This window comes from Leptonotus elevatus, chromosome 21 (genome assembly GCF_054856555.1).
Source record: "Leptonotus elevatus isolate MCC_2025b chromosome 21, RoL_Lele_1.0, whole genome shotgun sequence".
Classification (NCBI taxonomy): Eukaryota; Metazoa; Chordata; class Actinopteri; order Syngnathiformes; family Syngnathidae; genus Leptonotus; species Leptonotus elevatus.
In genome coordinates, this window is record NC_141259.1 from 15602646 (window position 1) to 15624760 (window position 22115).

The window sequence follows — 22115 nt, forward strand, 5'->3', positions numbered from 1 at the left end:
CCAAAGCACTACTCTTGTCTAAATGAAGCTGTTCACCTGATTGCTTTTGTCCAAGCGACTGCACTCCCAACTCAGTTCCTTGGCACCAAAGCCCTACTTTTGTCCAAATGCACATGGCACTAAGATGGCAACAAAGAGCTGCTTTTTTGTCTATTCAACGAAATTCCTTAAGTGGCACCAAGATGCCGCCTAAAGGCGAACCCACACTAAAATAATGACCGACTTGTGCAAAGTGTGCAGGAGACGATCATTAAAGTTGCGTGGACAAGGACACGACCACAGATTTGGGGACCCAACACTTTAGGATCATATGAGCGGCCGTCACACGCTTACAAACACAAAAGTGACTTTTTTGTTGTCCTTCTTTTTCTTCCCTCCGCATAGCCGACGTTGCTTCACGCGCTGAAACCGTAAAGAAGCGTTACTCTGAAGCGACTGTGAAATGCGCGTCATCTCACTTCTTCCTCCTCCTCCTCCTCCTCCTCCCCTCATCTGGTCGGAACCGGTCCGGGGGTAAGCGGGCCCCTCGGTGCGAGTAGATAATGGGCCGCTGGTGCGACTTAATGAGGCGGACATGCGCGAAGACAACCGACGACACGCGCGCCTCTCCTCCCCGAGATCACAGGTGCGCGCCAGGTGAGGAGGAGCACGACGAGCGCTCTTGCCGGCGAGCCGAGGGAGGAAGGAGGAGGGCGGAGACCGAGGAGGAGACCGGGGCCGAGGCGGAGACATGGAAGGCGGCCAGAGCGCGCAGGCGGCGGACTGCATGGCGGGCGAGCACTCGGCCGCCATGTGCGTGCTGGAGCGCGAGCGCGAGCGCGAGCGCGAGCGCGAGAGGGTCGAGCTGTCCAGCCCCAGCCCGCCGGCCAGGCAGCGCTCCCTGCGGGCGGTCTACGTGCTGAACGACGGGCTGAAGGCGGTGATGGCCAGCAGCCCGGAGTCCGGCGCCCTGCAGTGCCTGCAGCGGGCGTGCGACGCCGAGAGTGCCTTGCTCACCACCGTCACCTTCGGCAGGCTCGACTTCGGCGAGACGTCGGTGCTCGACAGCTTCTACGACGCAGGTATCGGCAAAGCAAGTGGTTTTTGGTACCGCGTTTGCGCGTGCTGCTGCTCACCCTGGCAACGTGCACGCGTCTTGACTTTCTACATACCGACGACGCCTTCAATTGTCTCTGCACGTGCAAAAAGTAGCTTATTAGCAGTAGTAGTAGTATTTTTTTTAAAAGTTACACAAGGGTTGAGGAAGGAACCACCACTGTTTGCTAATATCCAAAAGGGGACCAAAAACAATGGTCGCAGGTACGAAGATTTCACCTGACACGAGTGATATACTAACAATCGTGTTTTCTTACAAAAAGAAACTCGTAAAAAAAAAAGCTCTTCGAATTTCCGAGTGAAAAACCTTCAATCGTTTTTTTCATGCAATAGGCAAATTCTCACACACTAAAATAATCTACTCTGAATATTTTACTTTCTTCCAAGTGTAACTTTTACTCTGTTTAGGGCAGGACCAAATAAAATCCATTGAGAGTCACATTTTTTTGTAGTCTTTTCAAAACGTACTCAAAGTATTCCGTTAAGTAACGCCGAGTACCTCCGACTTGTGTGGACTTTTGATGCGCGCGATTGCCTCGACACAATCGCGCGCGTCCCAAAAACGGATGTCTTTTTTTTCCCGAGAGTTTTGAACGCGTCTCGTCCGTGCAGACATCGCAGTGGTGGACATGAGCGACGTCTTCCGCCAGCCGTCCTTGTTCTACCACCTTGGCGTGAGGGAGAGCTTCGACATGGCCAACAACGTCATCTTGTACCACGATACCGACCCCGACACCGCACAGTCGCTCAAGGTGATCGATTTGATCGATCGCACGCGCGCCATTTTTCTGTGTTATTTTACCATCGGAATATTTTTTGCCCGTCCTCGAAAAGTGACTTGTGTTTGCTTTTGTGCTTTCAGGATATGGTGGCACAGAAGAACACAGTAAGTGTCACATGTGTGTCTTGAGCTATTTGGGGAATCGTATTTGCGTGCGTGCTTTCGCGCTGTCCCGATCACCCGCTCGTGTCCTCTTGAAATAGAACGCCCCCAAAATATTAGCAGCTGTTCTTCCAAGTAACTGATTTTAAAGGTCTGGATTGCTTTTTGCGGAGAAGGCGGTCCGTCCTGCTGGGGCGGGCTCCCCCTGGGTCCAGCTGCCTCCTGAATATCGAGGCTCTTCCCTGCGCAATCAAGTAAGGCGCAGTGGAGCTGCAAAGCATGCTGGGAGATTGCGCTCACTAACTGCGACCGAGGAGGAGCAGCAGGCCACGTTGGCCTGGCTCTGCAAAAAAAAAGCCTGAAAAACACGCAAGTCGCAAAAGAAGAGATGCCGAACGTGAGCTCGGAACGTGGAGTGAGTGCTTACAAAACAAAACGCCGTGCGCAAAAGCTTGTCGGCGCACGAGCAAACAAGCGATTCTTGTTCTTCTAACGAGATCTCGGTCAGGTCGGCATGCAGGGAAGACGACGCGACTATCACGCCACTGCATTTGTTTGTGTCATAACAGCTGAATAACAACAGATGACTCGCCCCTCCCCTTACGTTCAAATGCTGTTGGTTCGTCCTTTAGCATTTGCGCTAATACTTGGCATGACGCTGCCCAGTTGTCACACTGATGATAAGTGTGTATGTGGATAACGGGCTTTTAGGCATGTTTTGGTCCAAGAGGTGGAGAATTAATTAGCTGTAGACCAGAAAAAAACAAAACGATATTATCAAACATCGATTGAGCGGCGGTACCGTTTGTGCCCCGTGGCGCCGATGCCAAGTCCGGAGTCGTGTCCTGCTGCGGAGCTTCATTTGATGATTGCATGATCAACAAACAAATGTGCTCCAAAGCGGCCCGGCCTCCACATTTCATCAGTAGAAAGACAGAACTGCACGAACATGAGGCCAGAGTCTCCTTTTAAGATGGCGTCCATGTCGGCCTCCAGGCGTCCAGCGGCAACTACTACTTCATCCCCTACATCGTGACCCCCAACCACGAGTACACCTGCTGCGAGAGCGACGCCCAGAGGAGGGCCAGCGAGTACATGCAGCCCAGCTGGGACAACCTCCTGGGGCCTCTCTGCGTCCCCCTGATGGACCGCTTCACAAGCCTACTGAAGGACATCCATGTCACATCCTGGTCAGCCACAAATTGAAAACCAACCACACGGCTCATTGGATGCGTGTTTCTCAAACTCCGCAAAATGATGTACAATAAATGATGATGTGGTATCTTTTCAAGATACCTTTGCAAAGCCCGGCAGTAGACATTCGATGCCGACGGTTCTCGGAGGCCATTCGAACTCGTGTATCCTCTCTCCAGCGCCTCCTTTAAGGACACCTTGCTCAACGACATTCGGAAGGCCAGGGAGAAGTATCAAGGCGAGGAGCTGGCCAAGGAGCTCTCCCGCATCAAACTGCGCATCGACAACACCGAAGTCCTCACGCAGGACATCGTCATGAACCTGCTCTTCTCTTACAGGGACATCCAGGTGAACTTGCGTCAATATAAACCATTCCGGGCGATCAGACATGAGTCGTGCGTCACATGATTTTGCTTCGTCAGGACTACGACGCCATGGTCAAACTGGTGCAGACCCTGGAGATGCTCCCGACTTGTGACCTGGCAACGCAGCCCATGATCCAGTTCCACTATGCCTTTGCACTTAACAGGTAACACGGGGAAGTATGTACTCAAATACTTTGCGGCTGTACTTTTTTTAGGTGGTCTCAAGTCTCCTTGTTTGCAGGAGGAACAGCCCTGGTGACCGAGAGCAGGCTTTACGCGTGATGCTGCACGTCCTTCAGTCATGCGAACATCCCGCTCCCGACATGTTCTGCCTGTGCGGGCGAATCTACAAAGACATTTTCCTGGACTCTGACTGCAAGGACACCAAGAACAGGGACAACGCTATACAGTGGTAAGGAAATACGTTCAACCTTAGCAATATGGTGAACCCGTGAGGGATGTCTGTTGAGGTCAAGGCCAAACGACTGTTGCAGGTACCGGAAGGGCTTTGAGCTGCAGCCCACCCTCTACTCGGGCATCAACCTCGCTGTTCTTCTCATAGTCGCCGGGCAACAGTTCGAGAGCTCCATGGAACTGAGGAAAATTGGTAAGAGGATCCCGGAGTTGACATCCAACCACTTGGCACCGGGTCCAAGTTTTTCCTCACACTAGCATCTGCAAAGTTTCGATGGGCTCTCCGCTGATTGGGCATCCTAATCAGAAATACTTACTGTAGCTACTGGTTGGAGTTTCCAGACCCATTGTTGACCAAACAGCGGGTCTTTTACTTTAGAACGTTTTTGCCTTGACGCGATACCTAAGAATCAAATGACTGGCAACTGGTTCTTGCTTTTTGATTGCCATCCCTACGAACGAGTGCCTCAACTTCTCGCCTGGCGGATCCTTCAGCAAGCCAAACACGCAAGCGCTCTCCTCAGTCCGGGTACCGTTGTTTTTTTTCAGGTGTTAGGTTGAACAGTCTGTTGGGGCGCAAAGGTTCCCTAGAAAAAATGAACAACTACTGGGATGTGGGCCAGTTCTTCACCGTTAGCATGCTGGCCAGCGACATCCCCAAAGCCACCCAAGCTGCTGAGAAGCTCTTCAAGCTGAAGCCACCTCTTTGGTAAGAGCTGATGTTCTCATAAGAACTCATTCCAAATTGAATGGCAACTCCTAAAGCTGGTAGTCCCTCTTCAAAAAGGTACCTGCGTTCTGTGGTGCAGAACCTACAGCTGATCCAGAGGTTTAAAAAGCAGTTGGTGGAACATTCCCCCCAGCGGGACAGACTCAACTTCTGGATGGACATCATTGTGGAGGCCACGCAGGGAACCACCAACCGACTGCGTTTTCCTGTACGAACACCAAAACACATCGAGCTGGATCCGATATCCCAAGACCGTTGACCAACATGTCCCGGTTTCATCTCCTGTTCCAGGTGTTGATTTTGGAGCCAACTAAAGTGTACCAGCCCTCGTACGTGTCCATCAACAACGAGGCCGAAGAGAAGAACGTCTCCATCTGGCACGTGTCTCCTGCTGAAACGGTACGGGGAACCTTCGAACCTTCCCCCCACTGTAACCGAAACCTTCCTCGTTCTCCTCGGTGGCCACCCGTTGTGTTCATGTGTTGCAGAAAGGCATACATGAGTGGAATTTCACCGCCATGTCCATCAAAGGCATCAGGTACGTTTGAGAGTCTTAACAGTCCAACCGCCATATACGATCGGGGGTACGATTATGAATCTCTATTTGCCTTCAGCATCAGCAAGTTTGACGAGCGTTGCTGCTTCCTCTACGTACACGACAATTCCGATGACTTCCAGATTTATTTCTCCACCGAGGAGCAGTGTGCTCGGTAAGGAAGCGCGACTCGAGTTTGCGTTTTCGTGCGATTGCGCAATAACGTGTGGACGCGCATCCACTCAGGTTTTGCTCAATGGTGAAGGAGATGATATCGGACGGTACCGGCAACGCCGTGGAGTTGGAGGGTGAAGGAGATGGAGACACTCTGGAGGTGAGTGCGATTGCGGTGAATTCCACAGACTGTACCTTGACTTAGGACAGCTCCAATGTACCCGTTTTTTGGACTTATACTTGTAAGTCGAGCAACGAGCATACTCGAGTGTGGCGCTTCTTTTGCATTGCGGCGGCAGTACGAGTACGACACGGACGAGACGGGCGACCGCGTGGTGCTGGGGCGGGGAACCTACGGTGTGGTGTACGCTGGGAGGGACGTCAGCAACCAGGTCCGGATTGCCATCAAAGAGATCCCGGAGCGGGACAGCAGGTGGGTGATGCAACTCGAGATAAACGAGCTGGCTTCAACTAAGACAACACTTGCAGACGCAAGTTGACTTTTCCTTGTGGGCAAAACCCCTAAACTGGAACTTCCCGCTGACCGCTGTGGCAACAGACTGCGCAAAATCACACGTGACTATCGTCATCTGCGTAAAAGACAGCTGAAACGCTTCCATTAGCTTGAAGCGTCCGCAATTTCAGGGTTGTTAGAAGAACGAGACACGTCTCCTCGCCTTCATTTCGCACTTGCGTTTGTGTATCGTGATTTTTGAGTTTGATAGTTTACTGTTACAGGATTAGCTGAGATATGCAGCACTTCTGTAGCGCTGACGTTAGCTGGCAGGTTAGCTAGGCTAGGTTTTAGCTAATTTATTGACGACCCAATGAAATATTTATGACATTCCTTTGATGAAATACCTTTCAAAAACCCGATGATGGAGGTTTGGTTCCCAGTCTGTCCCCATTAGAGGCGACTAATCTGTGTCACGATCTTCTTTGTACAATTATTTATGACCTGCGCTCGATTTGTCCTCATCATCAAACAGGACTCCATGAGGATGGATAAAAACGGTTCCTCTCTGTCTCGGCCAATCAGGTACTCGCAGCCCCTTCACGAAGAGATCGCCCTGCACAAGTACCTCAAGCACAGAAACATCGTCCAGTATTTGGGCTCCGTTTCAGAGAACGGATACATCAAGATCTTCATGGAGCAAGTCCCCGGAGGTGTGTGCATGTTGCGGCTGTAGTTGGCAGCGGTTCAACATCGGGATGTAGAAAACGGATGTGACGTCCGAGCAAATTGAATTGAGATCTCTGCCAGGGAACAAATTCAACTGGTAAGTCATCCTCTCGCCCCCCCCCCCCCCCCCCCTACAGGGAGCCTGTCGGCTCTGCTGCGCTCCAAATGGGGTCCCCTAAAGGAGGCCACAATCATCTTCTACACCCGACAAATCCTCGAGGGCCTGCGCTACCTGCACGAGAACCAGATTGTCCACAGGGACATCAAGGTCTGACGAAGACAAGCCAATGCTCTTCATCTTTACTAGCTACTTGTCCTTCTTTGTCAGGGCGACAATGTGCTGGTCAACACCTACAGCGGCGTTCTGAAGATTTCAGACTTTGGTACCTCCAAGCGGCTGGCAGGAGTCAACCCCTGCACCGAGACCTTCACGGGTAATTTGTACTTCTGGGTAATGTGGCCGTCCTTTGCCTCGAGTGATTTTTAAAGACTTGGTAAAGCGAGTTAAGGAATTTGTTCCTAAACTGGCCATACACGTTTTTGATGTTTGCTACTGGGAAGATCCCGCAGCGGTACCGATGGAAACGCTTCCAGGTGGCACGCTGGAGTATGCGCACACGCACTGACATCCGTGCACCATCTGGCCTTCTCCATTGGTCGGAGTGGTGTGCAATTAGATTAGCTAATCAAGCACAGGCAGAACGGTGTTTATCTTTCATTAGTCGGCGTATCTGTGGCAGTGCTCGTCCTTATCTCCTCCTCCTCCTCACTTTTATTGTCATCTCTCGACTGCTATGTAGGGCAAATTCCACATCTGCTGAAGACTCAACACCAAAGCTTTTATGTTCCAGGCTAACCAAGCAATCTCTGGATGTGCAGGCACTCTGCAGTACATGGCGCCGGAGATTATCGATAAGGGCCCCCGGGGGTACGGAGCGCCGGCCGATATCTGGTCTCTGGGATGTACCATCATAGAAATGGCCACCGGGAAACCTCCGTTCCATGAGCTGGGCGAGCCGCAAGCCGCCATGTTTAAGGTCGCTGACCCGTTCCACTTCCATCGGCCACATGAAGACGGCGTGTGCGTTTTCATGCAAGCCCCCCCCTGCCCAACAGGTGGGCATGTTTAAGATCCACCCGGAGATCCCCGAGTCTCTGTCGCTGGAGGCCAAGTCGTTCATCCTGCGCTGCTTCGAACCCGACCCCCACAAGCGAGCCCTGGCCTCGGACCTCTTGAAGGACACGTTTGTGCGGCACAACGCAAAAGGCAAGAAGAGCAAGATCGCCTTCAAGCCGTCAGGTGCGGTGCGCGTTTCATTTGCAGGTGGAAAACAATCGCTTCTTTTGGAACGCTGATCACATTCTTACCGTGGACTGTGAAGTCTAAAAGGTCTTCTTTAAAGTGTAAGGTTTGTTTTGAAGGCCTCAAGGTGACGTTTTTTTGCGCATTTGTCAGACTACATCCACGTTTCGCTGCCGGTGCAGCTGCAGTGCGAGGCCGCGGGAAGCAGCAGCAGCGAGCACGGCTCAATGAGTCCCGACTGCGACTCCAAACAGGACGTCTTCTTCCAGAAAAAGAAAAGCTCCGGCTCGGAGAACCTGCTCAAGCCGCCCAACTCCAACTACCTGAGGTGCGACTTAAGACTTAAGAAGTCATTACCAACCGCTCCGCCGTCAGTCAGATCACATCCAATTGTACTTCATTGGTCTACATGTTCATTTACTTACCAAGAATACGTTTGTCCATCTTTGCTAGCGACATACAGTCGTATTTTATGTTAGCCCAAGAAGAAGAAAATATTTCACGCCCCCTCCGATACGACTATAAATATTGTCATTGTTTTAAGTACATCTCCCGACAATGTGAGCGCCACTGCCACCTACTGTAGTGGATGTGCAATTACACATTATTCGAGTATTGGGGTGGGGTGGGGGACCCTTGAGATCACCCCCTTGGCATGGCAGCGCACCACCCACCAGGAGGATTGGGTTACCTTGAAATCAAGTCAATTGGACACATTATAATAACGTGGAAAAAAACATGAGATGGTCTCTTTTAATTGCTTTTTTTTTTTTTTTTTACCTATTGCAGTTGGATGTTGACCGTGTCCCCAAAATAAAGGAGGGTTCACCGTGTCAACTTTTGAAGACACGTTTTTTAGTTTGCATGCCGTGACATTTTTCAAATGTAAAATATGCACCTTAGCTTAATATAAATTGGAACACTAAACGAAGAGTAATGTCACTCAGTAGAGCGCTGACCTCCGCCAAGGCAAGGCGAGTGAAAACAGAACCTTCCTAGCTTGCCGTCGATAATACTGCGCTAAGGTCAAAAAGATGTGAATGAACGTGTGTGTGTGTGTTTGGGTGGCAGGTGGCGTTATTGTGGTCCCAGCATGCATCACTACCTTTTACAGCACTGATATAATGAGGCTTGATAACTTTACAAGCTACTGCTGATGGCTCGGCACACAAGCGCACACACATAATCTTGTGTTGACTCTGCTGGACACACGCAGTAGCCAGGAGAGGCTCGTATCTGCAAACGTTGTAAAAAGACTGAATCTGTGTGTGTGTGTGTGTGTGTGTGTGCCAGCGTTCCAGACGAGGGCTCGGTGTCGGAGGACCGCGGCGGCGCACCCCCCTCGCCAGAGGACCGGGACGGCGGCCTGTTCTTGCTCAAGAAGGACAGCGAGAGGAGAGCCATTTTGTTCAAGGTCCTCAACGAGGACCAGGAGAAGGTCATCTCCAACCTGAAGGAGAACTACATCCAGGTGCGCGTGCGCGTGCGCCAATAGGAAAACTATTGTTCCATTTCAGGATGTGCTTCTCCAAGAGCCACCAGTACCATTTGTGGTACGTGGACTCCCTCTAGTGGGCAACTGAAGACCTGCACTTTGATTTAAAAAAAAAAAACAAAAAAAAAAAACTGAGAGGGTTGTGGAGTTGAATTATGTATACTATAGAATACTAGCGGTTTGGCAAGCGCAGATTGATGTTTATTTTATTTTTTCAATTAAATGGTTTTGTGTGTTATTGGGGGGGGGGGGGGGGGCAACACCTTTTTTTGTGAGAAAAACAAGTAATGACCGCGTTTCCTTGCCTGTTTGTCTGCCGCCTCCCGTCCGTGCGCACTTCAGGGCAGCGAGGAGCTGCAGCTGTCGGTGGAGCACATCAAGCAGATCATCTGCATCCTGCGAGACTTCATCCATTCCCCGGAGAGGCGCGTCATGGCCGCCACCATCTCCAAGCTCAAGCTGGACCTGGACTTTGACTCCACCTCCATCAACCAGATCCAGCTGGTGCTCTTCGGCTTCCAGGACTCAGTGAGTGCATGCGGCGTTGACTGCCGCTCGCCGCTTGCCGCTGCGGGAGATCGGAGTCAACGTTGGAAAAATCAAAGCAGGCCTGGCGGAATGTGGGCTGCCAGTCACGCTCCAATTTCATTTCACATCATGACAAAAAAGTTTCCAACAAACCAACGAAAGCAGCAGTTTTAAGAGTGTGTTATTAAAACACCTGTGAATTGCGTGTTTGCTTGCGTCAGGTGAACAAGGTCCTGAGGAATCATCACATCAAACCTCACTGGATGTTCGCCATGGACAATATCATCCGCAGGGCTGTGCAGGCCGCCATCACCATCCTCATTCCAGGTGGGATCCGCTTCCACTCGCATCTGCTGGACAATTTCACTTCGGCCACATCCGATTTCATTTCATTTCATTGGTGGGGGAAATGACAGAAATCCTCGTCCCCAGAGCTGCAGACGCACTTCGGCCCGGCGTCGGAGTGCGAGGGCGCCGAGAAGGAGGACGAGGTGGACGAGGAGGAGGCCGACTTTGGTCCCGTCTTGGCGCCGGCCGCCGCCGAGCCCGGGACCGAGCCCGCGCTGCACCCGTCCCACGCCCAAGAGCACCAACGCTCGCACCACCACCAGATGGGGGCGCAACTGGGCCGCCTCAAGCAGGAGACCAGCAGGTACAAAATGTGGACTGGAAGTCATTATGGCTATGGGAAATAATTAGCTTGGCTTTTTTCCCCTCCTCGAGAACAAAAAGTGTAATTTGAAGGAATGGGGTCCTTTTTTTTTTTTTAATTAGAAAAGTATTGTTACAGGAATAATGTCATATAATCCAATTTTTTTGTAGATTAAAAAAAATATTTTATATCAATATATAGAGAGAACACAGTCCTATTTTTATTTTAAAAACTAAATCTCTTTTTTTTTCAGAATGAAAGGCGTATTTTACAGCAATAAAGTCCCATTTATTCAGTAGCAAAAAGCCTTGAAAAAGCCACGCTATAGTTATTTTTCAGAATAAAAGGAATATTGTTGTATTGACTTAAGTTTGTTGATGTGAGGCAGGCGAGGGAGTGTCACTTGACTTGGCGGCGCTTTCACCACTCGAGTTGCGTAAGAGGCTTAACACGACGATGATGAAATCCTACTTGAGTGTTAAAAGTTTGAAGGTGCCCACAATCAAAATTCATTTCTACCTTTCTACTGAAATACATTTGTCTGTTTTTTTAAATGTATTTACGGAGTTACTGCCATTTTTTGTTAAAGTTGAGATGAGTAAGAAGAGATTTCGCCACCTCTGCGCACGCACGCACGCACGCACGCACCCACACACATTGCTGCGTCTGATAAGACAAAAGTCGTCATCGTTGTCGTATGAAAAAATGTTCACGTCACCTCAGGTGATTGCGACTGCACTGTTGCCCCCGACAGGCTGCTGGAGGAACTGCTGCACAAGGAGCGAGAGTACCAGCAGGTCCTGAAGGCCACGCTGCAGCAGCGCACGCAAGACCTGGACCTGGTTCGAGTCCGTCACCGACCGCCAGGTCAACGACCAAAACTTTGCTTTAGCTCAGGGTGGTCCAAACGTGCTCTTCTATTGGGACACATAATATATATATATATAAAAAAAAGATGTTATTCAAGAGTGGAGGGGAAAGACAAGCTATGCAATAACATTATTGTACGATGACAATCCCAGTTGGAGTTTCCATAAAGGGAATCACACCTTGTGTATTTCAAACAACCAAACCAAGTTAGAGCAGAAGACAAGTCATAAACCTCAAACATGGATATTTGAACACAAATGCTGAATGGAACATCAATTCCTTATCCTTTGTGAAAACGACGACTGCAGCTTACCGAGTCAGTTGTGAAACTATCCTTAGTGTGTCTGTATGTCGATTGAATTCGACTTCAGTTTAAAAAGCAGCATAGTGACGAAGTCAAATTGTTTCAGTATTTTGTGGTGGCCGACAATCCTGCATTGCACTCAAATAGATCATCCAATGCTATTATTTGAACTTGAATTCGTTTCTTTGCGTTTTTTTTTTTGTCAATCAAAAAAAGCTGCTTGTGAAAGACGCGACGGACTACAAGTGGGCCCCGGTTGTAATTTGGACGCCGTTTGCGTTGGTTCTCCAAGCTCTTCTCGACTCACCTTTGTGTTTTCTGCAGACATTTCACCTCCCTCCATCTTCCACATTCCGGCAGACCACGAGCCGGACAAGCAGCTCACCGATTGGCTGAAGGAGCAAGGGGCGGACCCAGACACTATTGATAAGGTGACGACTGACACGCCACCAAAAGGCTGCCTTTTGATGCTGAAACTCCTCGAAAAACGACAACATAGTTCACGCGTGTAACGATTTGTGTGTACGTGTGCGTAGTTTGTACTTGAAGAATACACACTGATTGACATCCTGAACGACATCACCAAAGACGATTTACGCTGTCTCCGTCTCAGGTATCAACAATTTGCATGGCAAAAAAACTCGTCAATTTTTGGGGACTCCTTGTCTAAGCTCCGCCTTCTTCTTCCTTCCTGCATCGTCAGGGGCGGCGTCCTGTGCCGAATCTGGCGGGCCATCCAGAGGCACCGGGAACGAGCCAGGCCGAGGGGAGACGAGCGCTCCGAGGACGAAGCTTGACGCTCGCCAAAGCGCCGTTGCGCCTTCTTCGCTTTTCTTTTTTTCCTGCTCAACTTGACCAAAGCGCTTTTTAGTGCGGCCACTCGTCTCTGTGTTGTCGTCGTGTACGCTCATCATATTTCATTACGTCCATAGAATGACGCAATTATGGAATCAAATTGCCTTCGATGCACTATTGCGGAGTAAAACAAACCAACAAACTAAGCACGATTATTCCGAAAGAAATTGGTTAAAAAAACGATTCTGTCATAATAATTAGGGATGTGTGATGATAGCATTTCTTTTCAAACCAGTACAATTAACCACTCAGTCTTACTTTACATCACAGACGATAGCAGTAGTAATGACATCAAATTGAGTGAACCCAATGAGGTCATTGTGAAAACCTTTTGAATGTCACCGATGGATGTCAACCTTCTCCTAGTGGCGTTTTATTTATAACACATTTTCAAGCCAAGACCAAACTAGCTGTGATGATGTCTAACTTATTAGAATGACTAATTCCGTCATTGTTTTTGTTCAATTAAAGGACTTTTTCAGCCCGTACCCGCCTCCATGCCGTGCTTCCCTGCGCTTGGGTTCACATCAGCACCAAACCTGACACAAAACAGTCAAAATGGGAATTTTCCAGTGAATGACGGAGAATGGCTTCCCGCAAAAATAAACATCATAGTTTGCTTATCGCTAATGCTGAAATTGATTTGGACAAAAGGAGTGGAAAGTGCTGCACTTTGTCGTCTTTAATCCCGCCGCCCACCGTGTGTGAAATTGCTCAAGACGGTGCATTTCCCGTCACGTGCGTGTTATCAGCGCACTTCCAACGTCAAGAGCGAGTGATTTAGATAAACGAGGTGGCTTTGTTTACGATCCAAGTGCAAAACGTCAAACTTTCCTCCTGATGAATCATGCGGGAGATGAAAGGGGGACATTTCCGTGACGCGCTTGCACTTCAACACTCGACAGACGTCAGTCATTGGGGCGGCGGCATGGCTCAGGTGTAGAGCGGTGGTCTCCTAAATTGAAGGTTGTGGGTTTGATCCTCAACTCTTGCGACCATGTCCAAATCCATTTGAGGTGAGCCATTTTGGAAATCATTTCTTGTTAGACTCGAGCAGAATGCTCAATGCTGATGCGCAGTTAAATGCCAACGTCCATGTCATGATTGGGGTCAGCTGTTTCTGTTTTCCCTTGCAGTTGCTGGGGAAACAGCTGGAGGGCGGATCCCGCCAAACACACCTGCTGCCCATTAGCTCGTCAGGCAAAGATAAAAGCCTGACAGAAGCAGCAAGGAGTGTCGGGTTATTACTCCGTGATGCTACTCTGTATCTCACACTACTCGCTGTTCTATCCGCCCTCGGGCGTGATTTTGTGTTTCCTTGTTCTTGATTAAAACTAAGTTATCAGCATCACTGCCGTGGCTCTCCTACCTTCCTGCATTTGGGTCCTCCACTCCGTTTCGTGACAGCCAACTTCAACCGTGACAGATCGTGACAGTCCATTCATCCAGTTTGTTTAGTACTTGATGCGAACAGAGCCTTCAGTAAATAGCTAATGAAGTCACAAGTCATTATAACCCCCCAAAAAAAGTACATATCACACGTTAATGAAATATCAAAAATTAACCAAGACAATTGAATGGAGTTGTCACGAGGTGTCGTCATGTTTACAACACGGGCCCGTGTGGGAGTCACTGCGTCATCGGCGCGTCACGTCTACCGGACGCAATCAAAACATAAAAGCTGTGGAAAAACTAAGTCAAAGGTAAACTAGTTGAACATAAACCACAGGCATGCGCTACGCTTACCGAATTGGACCACACTGCGTTGAAAGTATTGTCTTGAGTTGAGGTCTGGGCAAACAACAACAACAACAACAACAACAACTCACCACAGTCATTAATCACTCTGAAAAAATAAAATAAAAAAAGGCACTACTATGATTGATTTACAGTAGTTAGTGATATTGTCAGCCGCATCCAAATTTCCACATTACTATTACTCATCAGTCCTCACTCAGCACTGGAGTTGTTTATTTCCCGGATTTGCGAGAGCTCAGACTCACCCTCCACATTCCGATTTGTAATTTGAATGACTTCCGAATCACAATCGAAGGGTTAACTCCGTGTACTACTCCAAAAAAAAAGCAAGAAAAAAAAAAAGCCGGCCTAGTCCAACAAGCAAAAAAAGTCCAATTTGATTATTTGAAAACTATCTATATTGAATTGGAAAGCGCAGCTCTAGTTATTGCATGGGTTTATCGACATTGTTTAGTTTTTTGTACTGCATGTTCATACTAAAAAGTTCAGTCAATAAACATCAGTAAAAAAAAAAAAGTTTCGAAAAGCTTGAAACGGGATGGAAACGTGATAAGTTGCAAAAGATCACGGTGAAGATGGAATTTGAATTTGCTAATCAAAACTGATGCGTGCTGTTCTTTTTGTGGTTGCCTCACCAACAAGGAAACACCGGTTTCGAATCACCGTCCACACAAAGTACATGCTGGTCTGATTGTGTTCATGACTCCGCCTTTTTTTTTTTTAATTACTCTGACAGGTCTGTCTAAAAATACAATTTCAATTGAAGTGTCAGGTGATGAAGGCTGATGATGACATGATCATGATGCCACATGTGAAGTCGCGTCACGCCACCTTCACATGCCTGACAGATGAGCAGATTATTGAGATTCCATTTGAAATGAAAGTTGTTTTTCTGTGGCTGTTGAAACTCCTACAATGAGAGCAGACAACTACCAAAGAAAAGTATGAAAATCTGGTCGGTGCTGGATTTCACCTTCCTTGGTTTTCTTTGGTCCCCTCGGGTCTCCTGGTGTTCGGTTTAGGTGAACGGTATGAGATTTTTTCTAATAGGTTTTCTGGTGAGCTAACAAATACGCGCACGCACAAAAAAAAAAAAAATATATATATATATATATAAAAAAAAATAATAATAATAATAATAAAAGAGCAATGATGATGACATTTCCGAATGAACAATACTGAGCTCTTAAAAAAAAAAAAAAAAAAGAAGAAAAGTATGAAAATGAATACATGAGCATCTAACAGAAACTATTTGAACCCTGAAATATTTTCCACGAGTCCATCATGCCAACCCTCGTGTTAAAAACTACAAAACGCTCTCTTACGTCACTTTTGTATTGTCCTGCCTTATTGCCGCTTCTCCTCTTTTCCGCCCCATCCTCTCAATCATGCAATTGAGGCTGTTGCCGGCAGGATTCTGCCTGGCCTGACCAGGACGGATGACGAGGCTTGCACTACTTCATTGGGTTCCTGTGAGCCCACGAAGCCTTTTCAGACACTTTTGTGACATCCTACACTCACAGTTGGGTCCCAAAAAACCCACACAATTATGGATCCAAAATGGACCGATCCACTTTATGGGTTAATTTGACCCAACTTTCTGGGTTGTTTGAAACAAAATGACCCCATTTTTTGGACCCAAGTAAAGGATCTGACCAATATTTTCGTGTTGTTTTACGCTGAAAGAGCCATTTCATAACTCAAAGTTGGGACCCAAGTAGAGGATGGGTCCATTTTTGGCCCAACTGTTTTTAGAGTGGAGTGAAGAATGTCATGAAATGTGACACGCCCCCTAACTGCAGGTAATGATTGCTGCCGGGTGGCTGCGCATGCCATTGCGCAAGCGAGGTGGGAAAGCCCGGCAAAGTCAGACATCCTCTACTTAAGCTTCGAGGCGGCCGCATTCTCTCACACATCTGCCCGCGCCCGAGACGCCCTGAAGGCAAGAAAAGGACGACACCTGCCAGATAAGAAGCATGGAAGGCCGCACCGTTTGTCTGCTCACTGCACTCCTCATCCTTATCACCTTCGCCGGCAGCACACACTCAGGTGAACTTTCTTCAAACGAATCAAGCTGGCCTTGAAAAACACAAGTCCTGTCTTCTAATTTGTGTTTTTCTACTAAAAATGAAGCACACCCTCTTGTGCTTTTTAAATTTTGTTGTTGTAAAATTACAAATCATTTTGTAGCAGCTTTTAACAACGTTCGTGTGGCAATTTGTGTGTCGTTGCAGGCAGCTGCTGTTTGAGGTGGATCAAGCCGCGGCGGCAGTTGCCATGCCAACGGGTGCTGGGCTACACCTACCAGTCCATGGGCAAGTCCTGTGACATCAACGCTGTTATGTGAGTTTTAGCACTGCACATTGTAGCAGAACGACATACACGAAGAAAACAGCGCTCACTTGCAATACTCACAGTTGTTGGGAATCTCCACAACGAAGGGTCAAAATCTTCCAAAGTCTTGCGAATCCACTGCAAAATACAAGCACAATAATTACCATGTTCGTGGTGACTCGTTAAATATGCCAACAAAATCCTCATTTAATCAAATGGTATCGTTTGGCTTTGTTGTGGCCCCTTTTGGCCAATCTATAAAAAATATATACACGTTTTAATTTCTGTTATTGATTTGATTGAATCAAATCATTTGGGTTAAATTCTCAAATTTTTGTTTTTCGTTCCACCAGATTACTTAACTTTTGGACAAGCGAGCAATTCCATGTTGTAGTAGAGGTGCTAATGGTTTACCCCAAAAAACGTCATTGAAATTTTGATATGATGATGTAGAAAAATACATATGCACACAATTAGTATGTAACAAAATGTATATACAAAAAAAAAAAGGTAGCGGCGTAAAGATGATAATGAATTCTTAATTAATGATTAAGTATTGCAGTGCACAAATGCAGCGTTGATGGCGTACTGCCCTTCCACTGAGCAGAGGAGTGACGTAATTTTGATTTGAAGTGGAGATACTGCACCCCCTGCTGATCAGGGAGAAGAACTGCAGTGTAATTTAGGAAGTGGACGCTTCCACTGCTTGCTAAAAAGGCTGTCCTTTATTTGAAATAGAAGAAGGGTGAAAAAGAATCTTTCTGAAAATGTCATTTCTGAGGTCAGTGAAGTTAGTTCAAATCTTCATGCGGTAAAAGAAGCAAAGTACGTACAGTAAATACAGACTTGCCTCCTGCAAGTGACGGCATCCAAATCCGGCAAGACCGAAGGGCCCCTTGCAACATTATCTTTGAGTTGGGCACTTTGTTCAGGGCGTGCGGGTGTCAGTGGGTTAATCAGCAAGCCGACATTCCAGCAGTGTGATCATTCTCACGCCGGCTCTTCCGGTTTTTCAGCCTCCACCTCCCAGGAAGGTTTTTGTGCGTCGAGCGCACGGCGAGCTGGACCCAGCGAGCGATGCATTGCGTCGAGTGAGTATGACGCGGCCCTCACGGTTTTGCGCTTTTCTTGCGGTTAATTCGAAGTCTAATACATGTTTTCTGTGTAGCGAGCGAAGGAGGAAGAACGCAGAAAGCCTCCAGAGATTTGCCAACATCACAGCAGCCGCATAAACGCTGACAACTTTGGTCCTGCATTGAATTATTCTTCACTACTTTTTGATTTGATCACAAATGTAAGTTCTGTTTCGTAAACAGCCATGAGTAGTATTCTGAATACGTGTACACAAACTTTGTGAAGTTCTCCCATGTTCATGTTTTATGGTCGAAGGTAAAAGTACGACCACATTTGTATTCTCAAATGTCCTCCATGTTGTGTGGGTTTGGTTGCCCGTTTATTTATTAAAAGAGATTTGCTTATTAATATGTCGCCTGTCCGCATTGCTTCATTCTTCACTTACTGCAATGCCATGAGAGAATCTCGCAGCTTGAATGACATCATGAGACAATGGGGGTGGATTCCAACTCGTACTGATTACACAGTATTGTGCCTTGCCTTTGTTAAAGTAGACAATATTTGTATTCTACTCTTTGCGTGTTCAATTAACTGAATGGTGAGATTCTGGTGAAGAAGTCCCTTTGCAAAGGTATTGTTATTTCAGAAGCTTCTGATCACACAAAATGAAGACACCCAAGCCGTGTTCTGTTCAGCTTGCATATTTTGGGAAAAGTCATGAAATTTCAGGCTGAAAGAATGACATTTAGGGAATTGATACTGCTGTCAACTGTCCAAACTGGACTCAAACCACTTGAGTGTTGATCAAAATTAAATGTTTGAATCTGCCTTGAAAACAAGTACAAGAAAAGCAGGGTGAATAGAGTCCGATGACATCTTTACATGTAAACAATCATCCATCCATGGCTGGATTGACAAGTAGCAGTTCCCCGCCGGCGTTGGGCTTTCTTCACTTGGAAGTGGATCACATGACACAAGAGGCAACAATGCTCAAGTTTACTTTCACTTTGCATTTCCGGAGACATCCTGTTCTGGCCTCTCCAAAGAATGCCAATTTAAACACTATATATTGGAACTTCTTTTCTTAAAATTGATGAAACACATTTTGATTAACCAATGACATTTCTATATTGGTAGCATTAACATCACAATCATTAAAATGTTATTCTATTTAATGGCATTACTGTTCTTCTCAACTCAAGTATTAAGATTGACTTCAGCACATGAAATTGCTGATTGCTGAACATACAATTCATATTACGTATGATACTTGACAAGTTTTGCAAGGTAAGGCAGCAAAAAGCAGTTTGTTTAGAAAACATACAAAGAAAATACAGCAAAAATAATAATTTCATATCCCAATTTAAAACCTTTTTATATTTATGAGATAGTGAGGTCAGGTTCAAAGAAAAAAAAAGTTTGAAACAGCGTTAAGTCATAGGCTGAGGTGGAAATGAATGTACATTGTTGCACATTCTGCCATTTTTCCTGCCAGTCATTCTTGGAAATAGCGGAAGTTGTTCTCCGCAATGTTAGTTTTCATAGCAGTTGGGGAAAAAAATAAAAGAAAAAGGAAGTGTGTACGTTTTACTCGCATCCGGCTTTCGCGTTGGTTTGAGTCGAAGTGTGAGAACATGTTTTTCAAGTGAATAATTTGCTTTCACTTCACTTGAAGCATCAAAGGATCAAGTCTATTATGTGACACTTGAACAGAAAGAGTGTTAGAAGCAAGAATAAAGAGGAAGTCACGTGAAGTCAACGCAATCCTTTGAAATTCACCAAGACTCCGTTGGCGCCGTACACCTGCACATCATTCACGGATCAAAGTTCAGAGAGACGTTGATGGTTTTGGTGTCCACTTTTGCGACACTTAGGAATGTTAATACTTCCCCATTGCACTCAACACTGACTCTTTTATTGTTTTGATTGTTTCATATTAGCTTTGGGTCAGCACATGGTGCGCATGATGTGCACCCTCTGTGCACTTTTTAGGTTTTGGGTCTCAGCTCCTAACCTGCCCTGAAGTATTTATGATATATACCATAACTCCATTCAACAAAAAGTGTGCTCATGTACATGCACCCAAGACTCTCCGTGGCTTACGCCAACAACCCAAACTAAACTTGGCTCCTCCCCCACATGCAAAGCTTGTCTCTGAGTTACGGTGTACATATCACTTTAACTTACCACCTTGACAGGTTCTTGTTTCAACTGGGCTTTGGCGGCATCCCAGGACGCTTCAGAAAAAGCAGCAAAGCTGCCAACGTTTGAGAGATTTTGTTATGGTTTAACTTATTGAAACCCAGGAACGTATCAATATGTTTTTAATTATTTGTCTTTCACTCCCCAAAACGTATTTATACTTTTTTTTCTTCTTTTTTTTATATGCTAGAGCACACTGAAGGCTTTGATGCAGCCTCTGAACTGCAGAGAATGGGTGAAGCAATGGTAATTATTACAAAAACGGCCAGCAGGTGGCAGCAGAGTATAAGAGATCAACCAGGGCCATGTTGCAAAAAGCTGATTTCTAAACAGATTTGTGAATCATGATGAAACTCAGCTATATTCTGATGCTAATTGCTGCAAAACGGAAACAGATACAAATATACTTTTTTTTCCTGATGAAAAAGGTAGGTTCCATGTTTTGATAGCTATAGAACACAATATTCTGTGGGCCTTGCAAAATCAGTCAAAATGCAGTAAAACAGCCGGGAGGGAAGGGGGTTGCTTCAGTGAAAATGGCTGTCACTGAATGAGTTATATTCCCCAATGCATTTGAATGGGCGTCAATTACAGCGACTGTACATTCAATAAATTGTTAAAACAGATTGGATAGATTGGTCCAGCTTGCGATCGGATCGGTGATCGTTATTAACTCGTCGATTGGCTACAAAATCTGCCAAAATCCTAAAGCCCGTCCATTTGTACACTTCATGTTTTAAACAATCATCCATCTATGGCTGGATTGACAATGCAAGGTTCAATCAAGAGACACAATTCCAATTGTGAGACATGTGTCATGGCAGAAAAGCACACACACACGATGGAATCAGATACAGTATCTTCAAATTGGAATCGGGTCGCTCCTAAAGGTGGAATGAACAAAACCCTAAGGCGAACCGCACATGTGACTGCAGCGTGAACATACTAAAGTGAAAAAACAGCAATATAGTAACCGTTTGAATCAAATCGACCACTTAAATACATTTATACTTTTCAAAACACACAGCAACTTATTAAAAAGCACTTTCAAAGTATTCCTCAGTAGTACAAGTAATATGAGTAGTATTTTTAAAAGTAGTCTCACTCTCTCGGTCGTGCAGTTCACCCAATAAGAAGGCCAGCGCGCTTGTTTCTAGCGCTTTATTTTTCACTCCAAGGGGAATTTGACTGTAAAGCCGACATAAAACAACCAACAATTACACATTTGAGCACCCAAATGTTCCAATTCTTATGAAACGCCATACACGGGGGCTAACAGAAATGAGCATAGCGGTTACAGTAACGATAACATGTCAAAACTTCACATGTACATTAATATTGCGGCCTGAAGATGTTCCGTGTACCTCTCTCAGGCAATCAGGTGTTTATTTGTTTGTCTCTCAATAGCTTCATTTTTGGGAAGATTTTCTGCTCGCGTGGGATCATCAAGAGTCGTGCGGATGATAATCCGATTGAGCTATATGCTGTTAAAACTCATGAAAAAAAAAAAAAAGATCGCTTGAACGGCAGCACGAGATGAATCACGATGTAAGGGACATCAAGGTCAATCAGTATAAATCCAGCCGAAGGGAATAGAAAAGTCGGGCATATCCACCACTTCATTACCTTCTCCTCATCATGTCCGTCACCTTCTGCCCTCCACAGTGAGAAGTAGCAGTTCCCCGCCGGCGTTGTCTCGGGACATCAGAGCCTGCCGGAGTTTCTCCCAGAAGAGGTCGGTGCACTGGGCCGCTCGGGGCCAGCTCAGGAAGGTCCACTTCTTCAGCAGCTTCCTCATGCGGTAGTAAGGAGACAGCTGGCACACGGGAATGTCTTCCAGGAAGACCAGGATCAGAACATCCTTGTGCTCATCAAACAGCCGAAAACTGGGAACACATAGTGAATACGTTATCATCATAATAATGATAATAATAAATCATTTTATTTATAGGCTCCTTTCAGGACACTCAAGGTCAGCTGGTTAAAGTATACAGATTCATTATTCACCGATTACAGCAAACATGGGGGGCTACCTCATCTTTTTAAAATGGCCGTGAATGTTCAAAATCGACTTTGTATTTTTGCGTTGTTTATATGTATCTCTTTCTTTTATGTCTGTTTTCAATCCCCCTTTGAGTTTCTAGAAAAGCGCCTTGCAAATAAAATG

The 22115-nt window shown here is 46.5% G+C and overlaps 3 protein-coding genes across 13 annotated transcripts in view; 2 read left to right on the forward strand and 1 right to left on the reverse strand.

Annotated features, from left to right (window-relative positions):
- The first annotated feature begins 504 nt into the window (after window positions 1-504).
- map3k15 (mitogen-activated protein kinase kinase kinase 15) lies at window positions 505-13068 on the forward strand. Of its 2 annotated transcripts, XM_086065756.1 has the most exons (30): window positions 505-1061; window positions 1708-1847; window positions 1958-1981; window positions 2152-2232; window positions 2975-3168; window positions 3352-3520; window positions 3595-3701; window positions 3779-3949; window positions 4032-4144; window positions 4501-4660; window positions 4739-4889; window positions 4973-5080; window positions 5170-5219; window positions 5296-5391; window positions 5463-5550; window positions 5690-5823; window positions 6430-6557; window positions 6711-6841; window positions 6902-7007; window positions 7453-7610; window positions 7690-7873; window positions 8030-8204; window positions 9170-9347; window positions 9714-9899; window positions 10121-10226; window positions 10332-10551; window positions 11306-11418; window positions 12050-12156; window positions 12262-12338; window positions 12429-13068. In XM_086065756.1, exons 1-30 carry the CDS (start codon window positions 731-733, stop codon window positions 12520-12522), a joined length of 4080 nt encoding a protein of 1359 aa, XP_085921882.1. In that variant the 5' UTR covers window positions 505-730; the 3' UTR covers window positions 12523-13068. The 2 variants fall into 2 exon arrangements, with proteins under 2 accessions (XP_085921882.1, XP_085921881.1); XM_086065755.1 differs by lacking the exon at window positions 2152-2232.
- The window catches only part of tlr22 (toll-like receptor 22), a 29895-nt gene continuing 19232 nt past the window's right edge, over window positions 11453-22115 (reverse strand). For 8 of the 10 annotated variants that reach the window (XM_086065766.1, XM_086065760.1, XM_086065762.1 and 5 more), the window contains one exon: window positions 21096-21834. In XM_086065766.1, the coding sequence (XP_085921892.1) occupies window positions 21594-21834 (241 nt within the window). In that variant the 3' untranslated portion in view covers window positions 21096-21593. Of the gene's footprint in view, window positions 11469-16578; window positions 16811-21095; window positions 21835-22115 lie in introns of those variants that run through there. The other 2 variants (XR_015091996.1, XM_086065768.1) reach the window with 2 other exon arrangements.
- On the forward strand, window positions 16195-18154 carry ccl20b (chemokine (C-C motif) ligand 20b). The gene is made up of 4 exons (XM_086065773.1): window positions 16195-16387; window positions 16573-16681; window positions 17689-17763; window positions 17841-18154. The coding sequence occupies exons 1-4, from the start codon at window positions 16315-16317 to the stop codon at window positions 17902-17904; spliced, it is 321 nt and encodes a 106-aa protein (XP_085921899.1). The 5' UTR covers window positions 16195-16314; the 3' UTR covers window positions 17905-18154.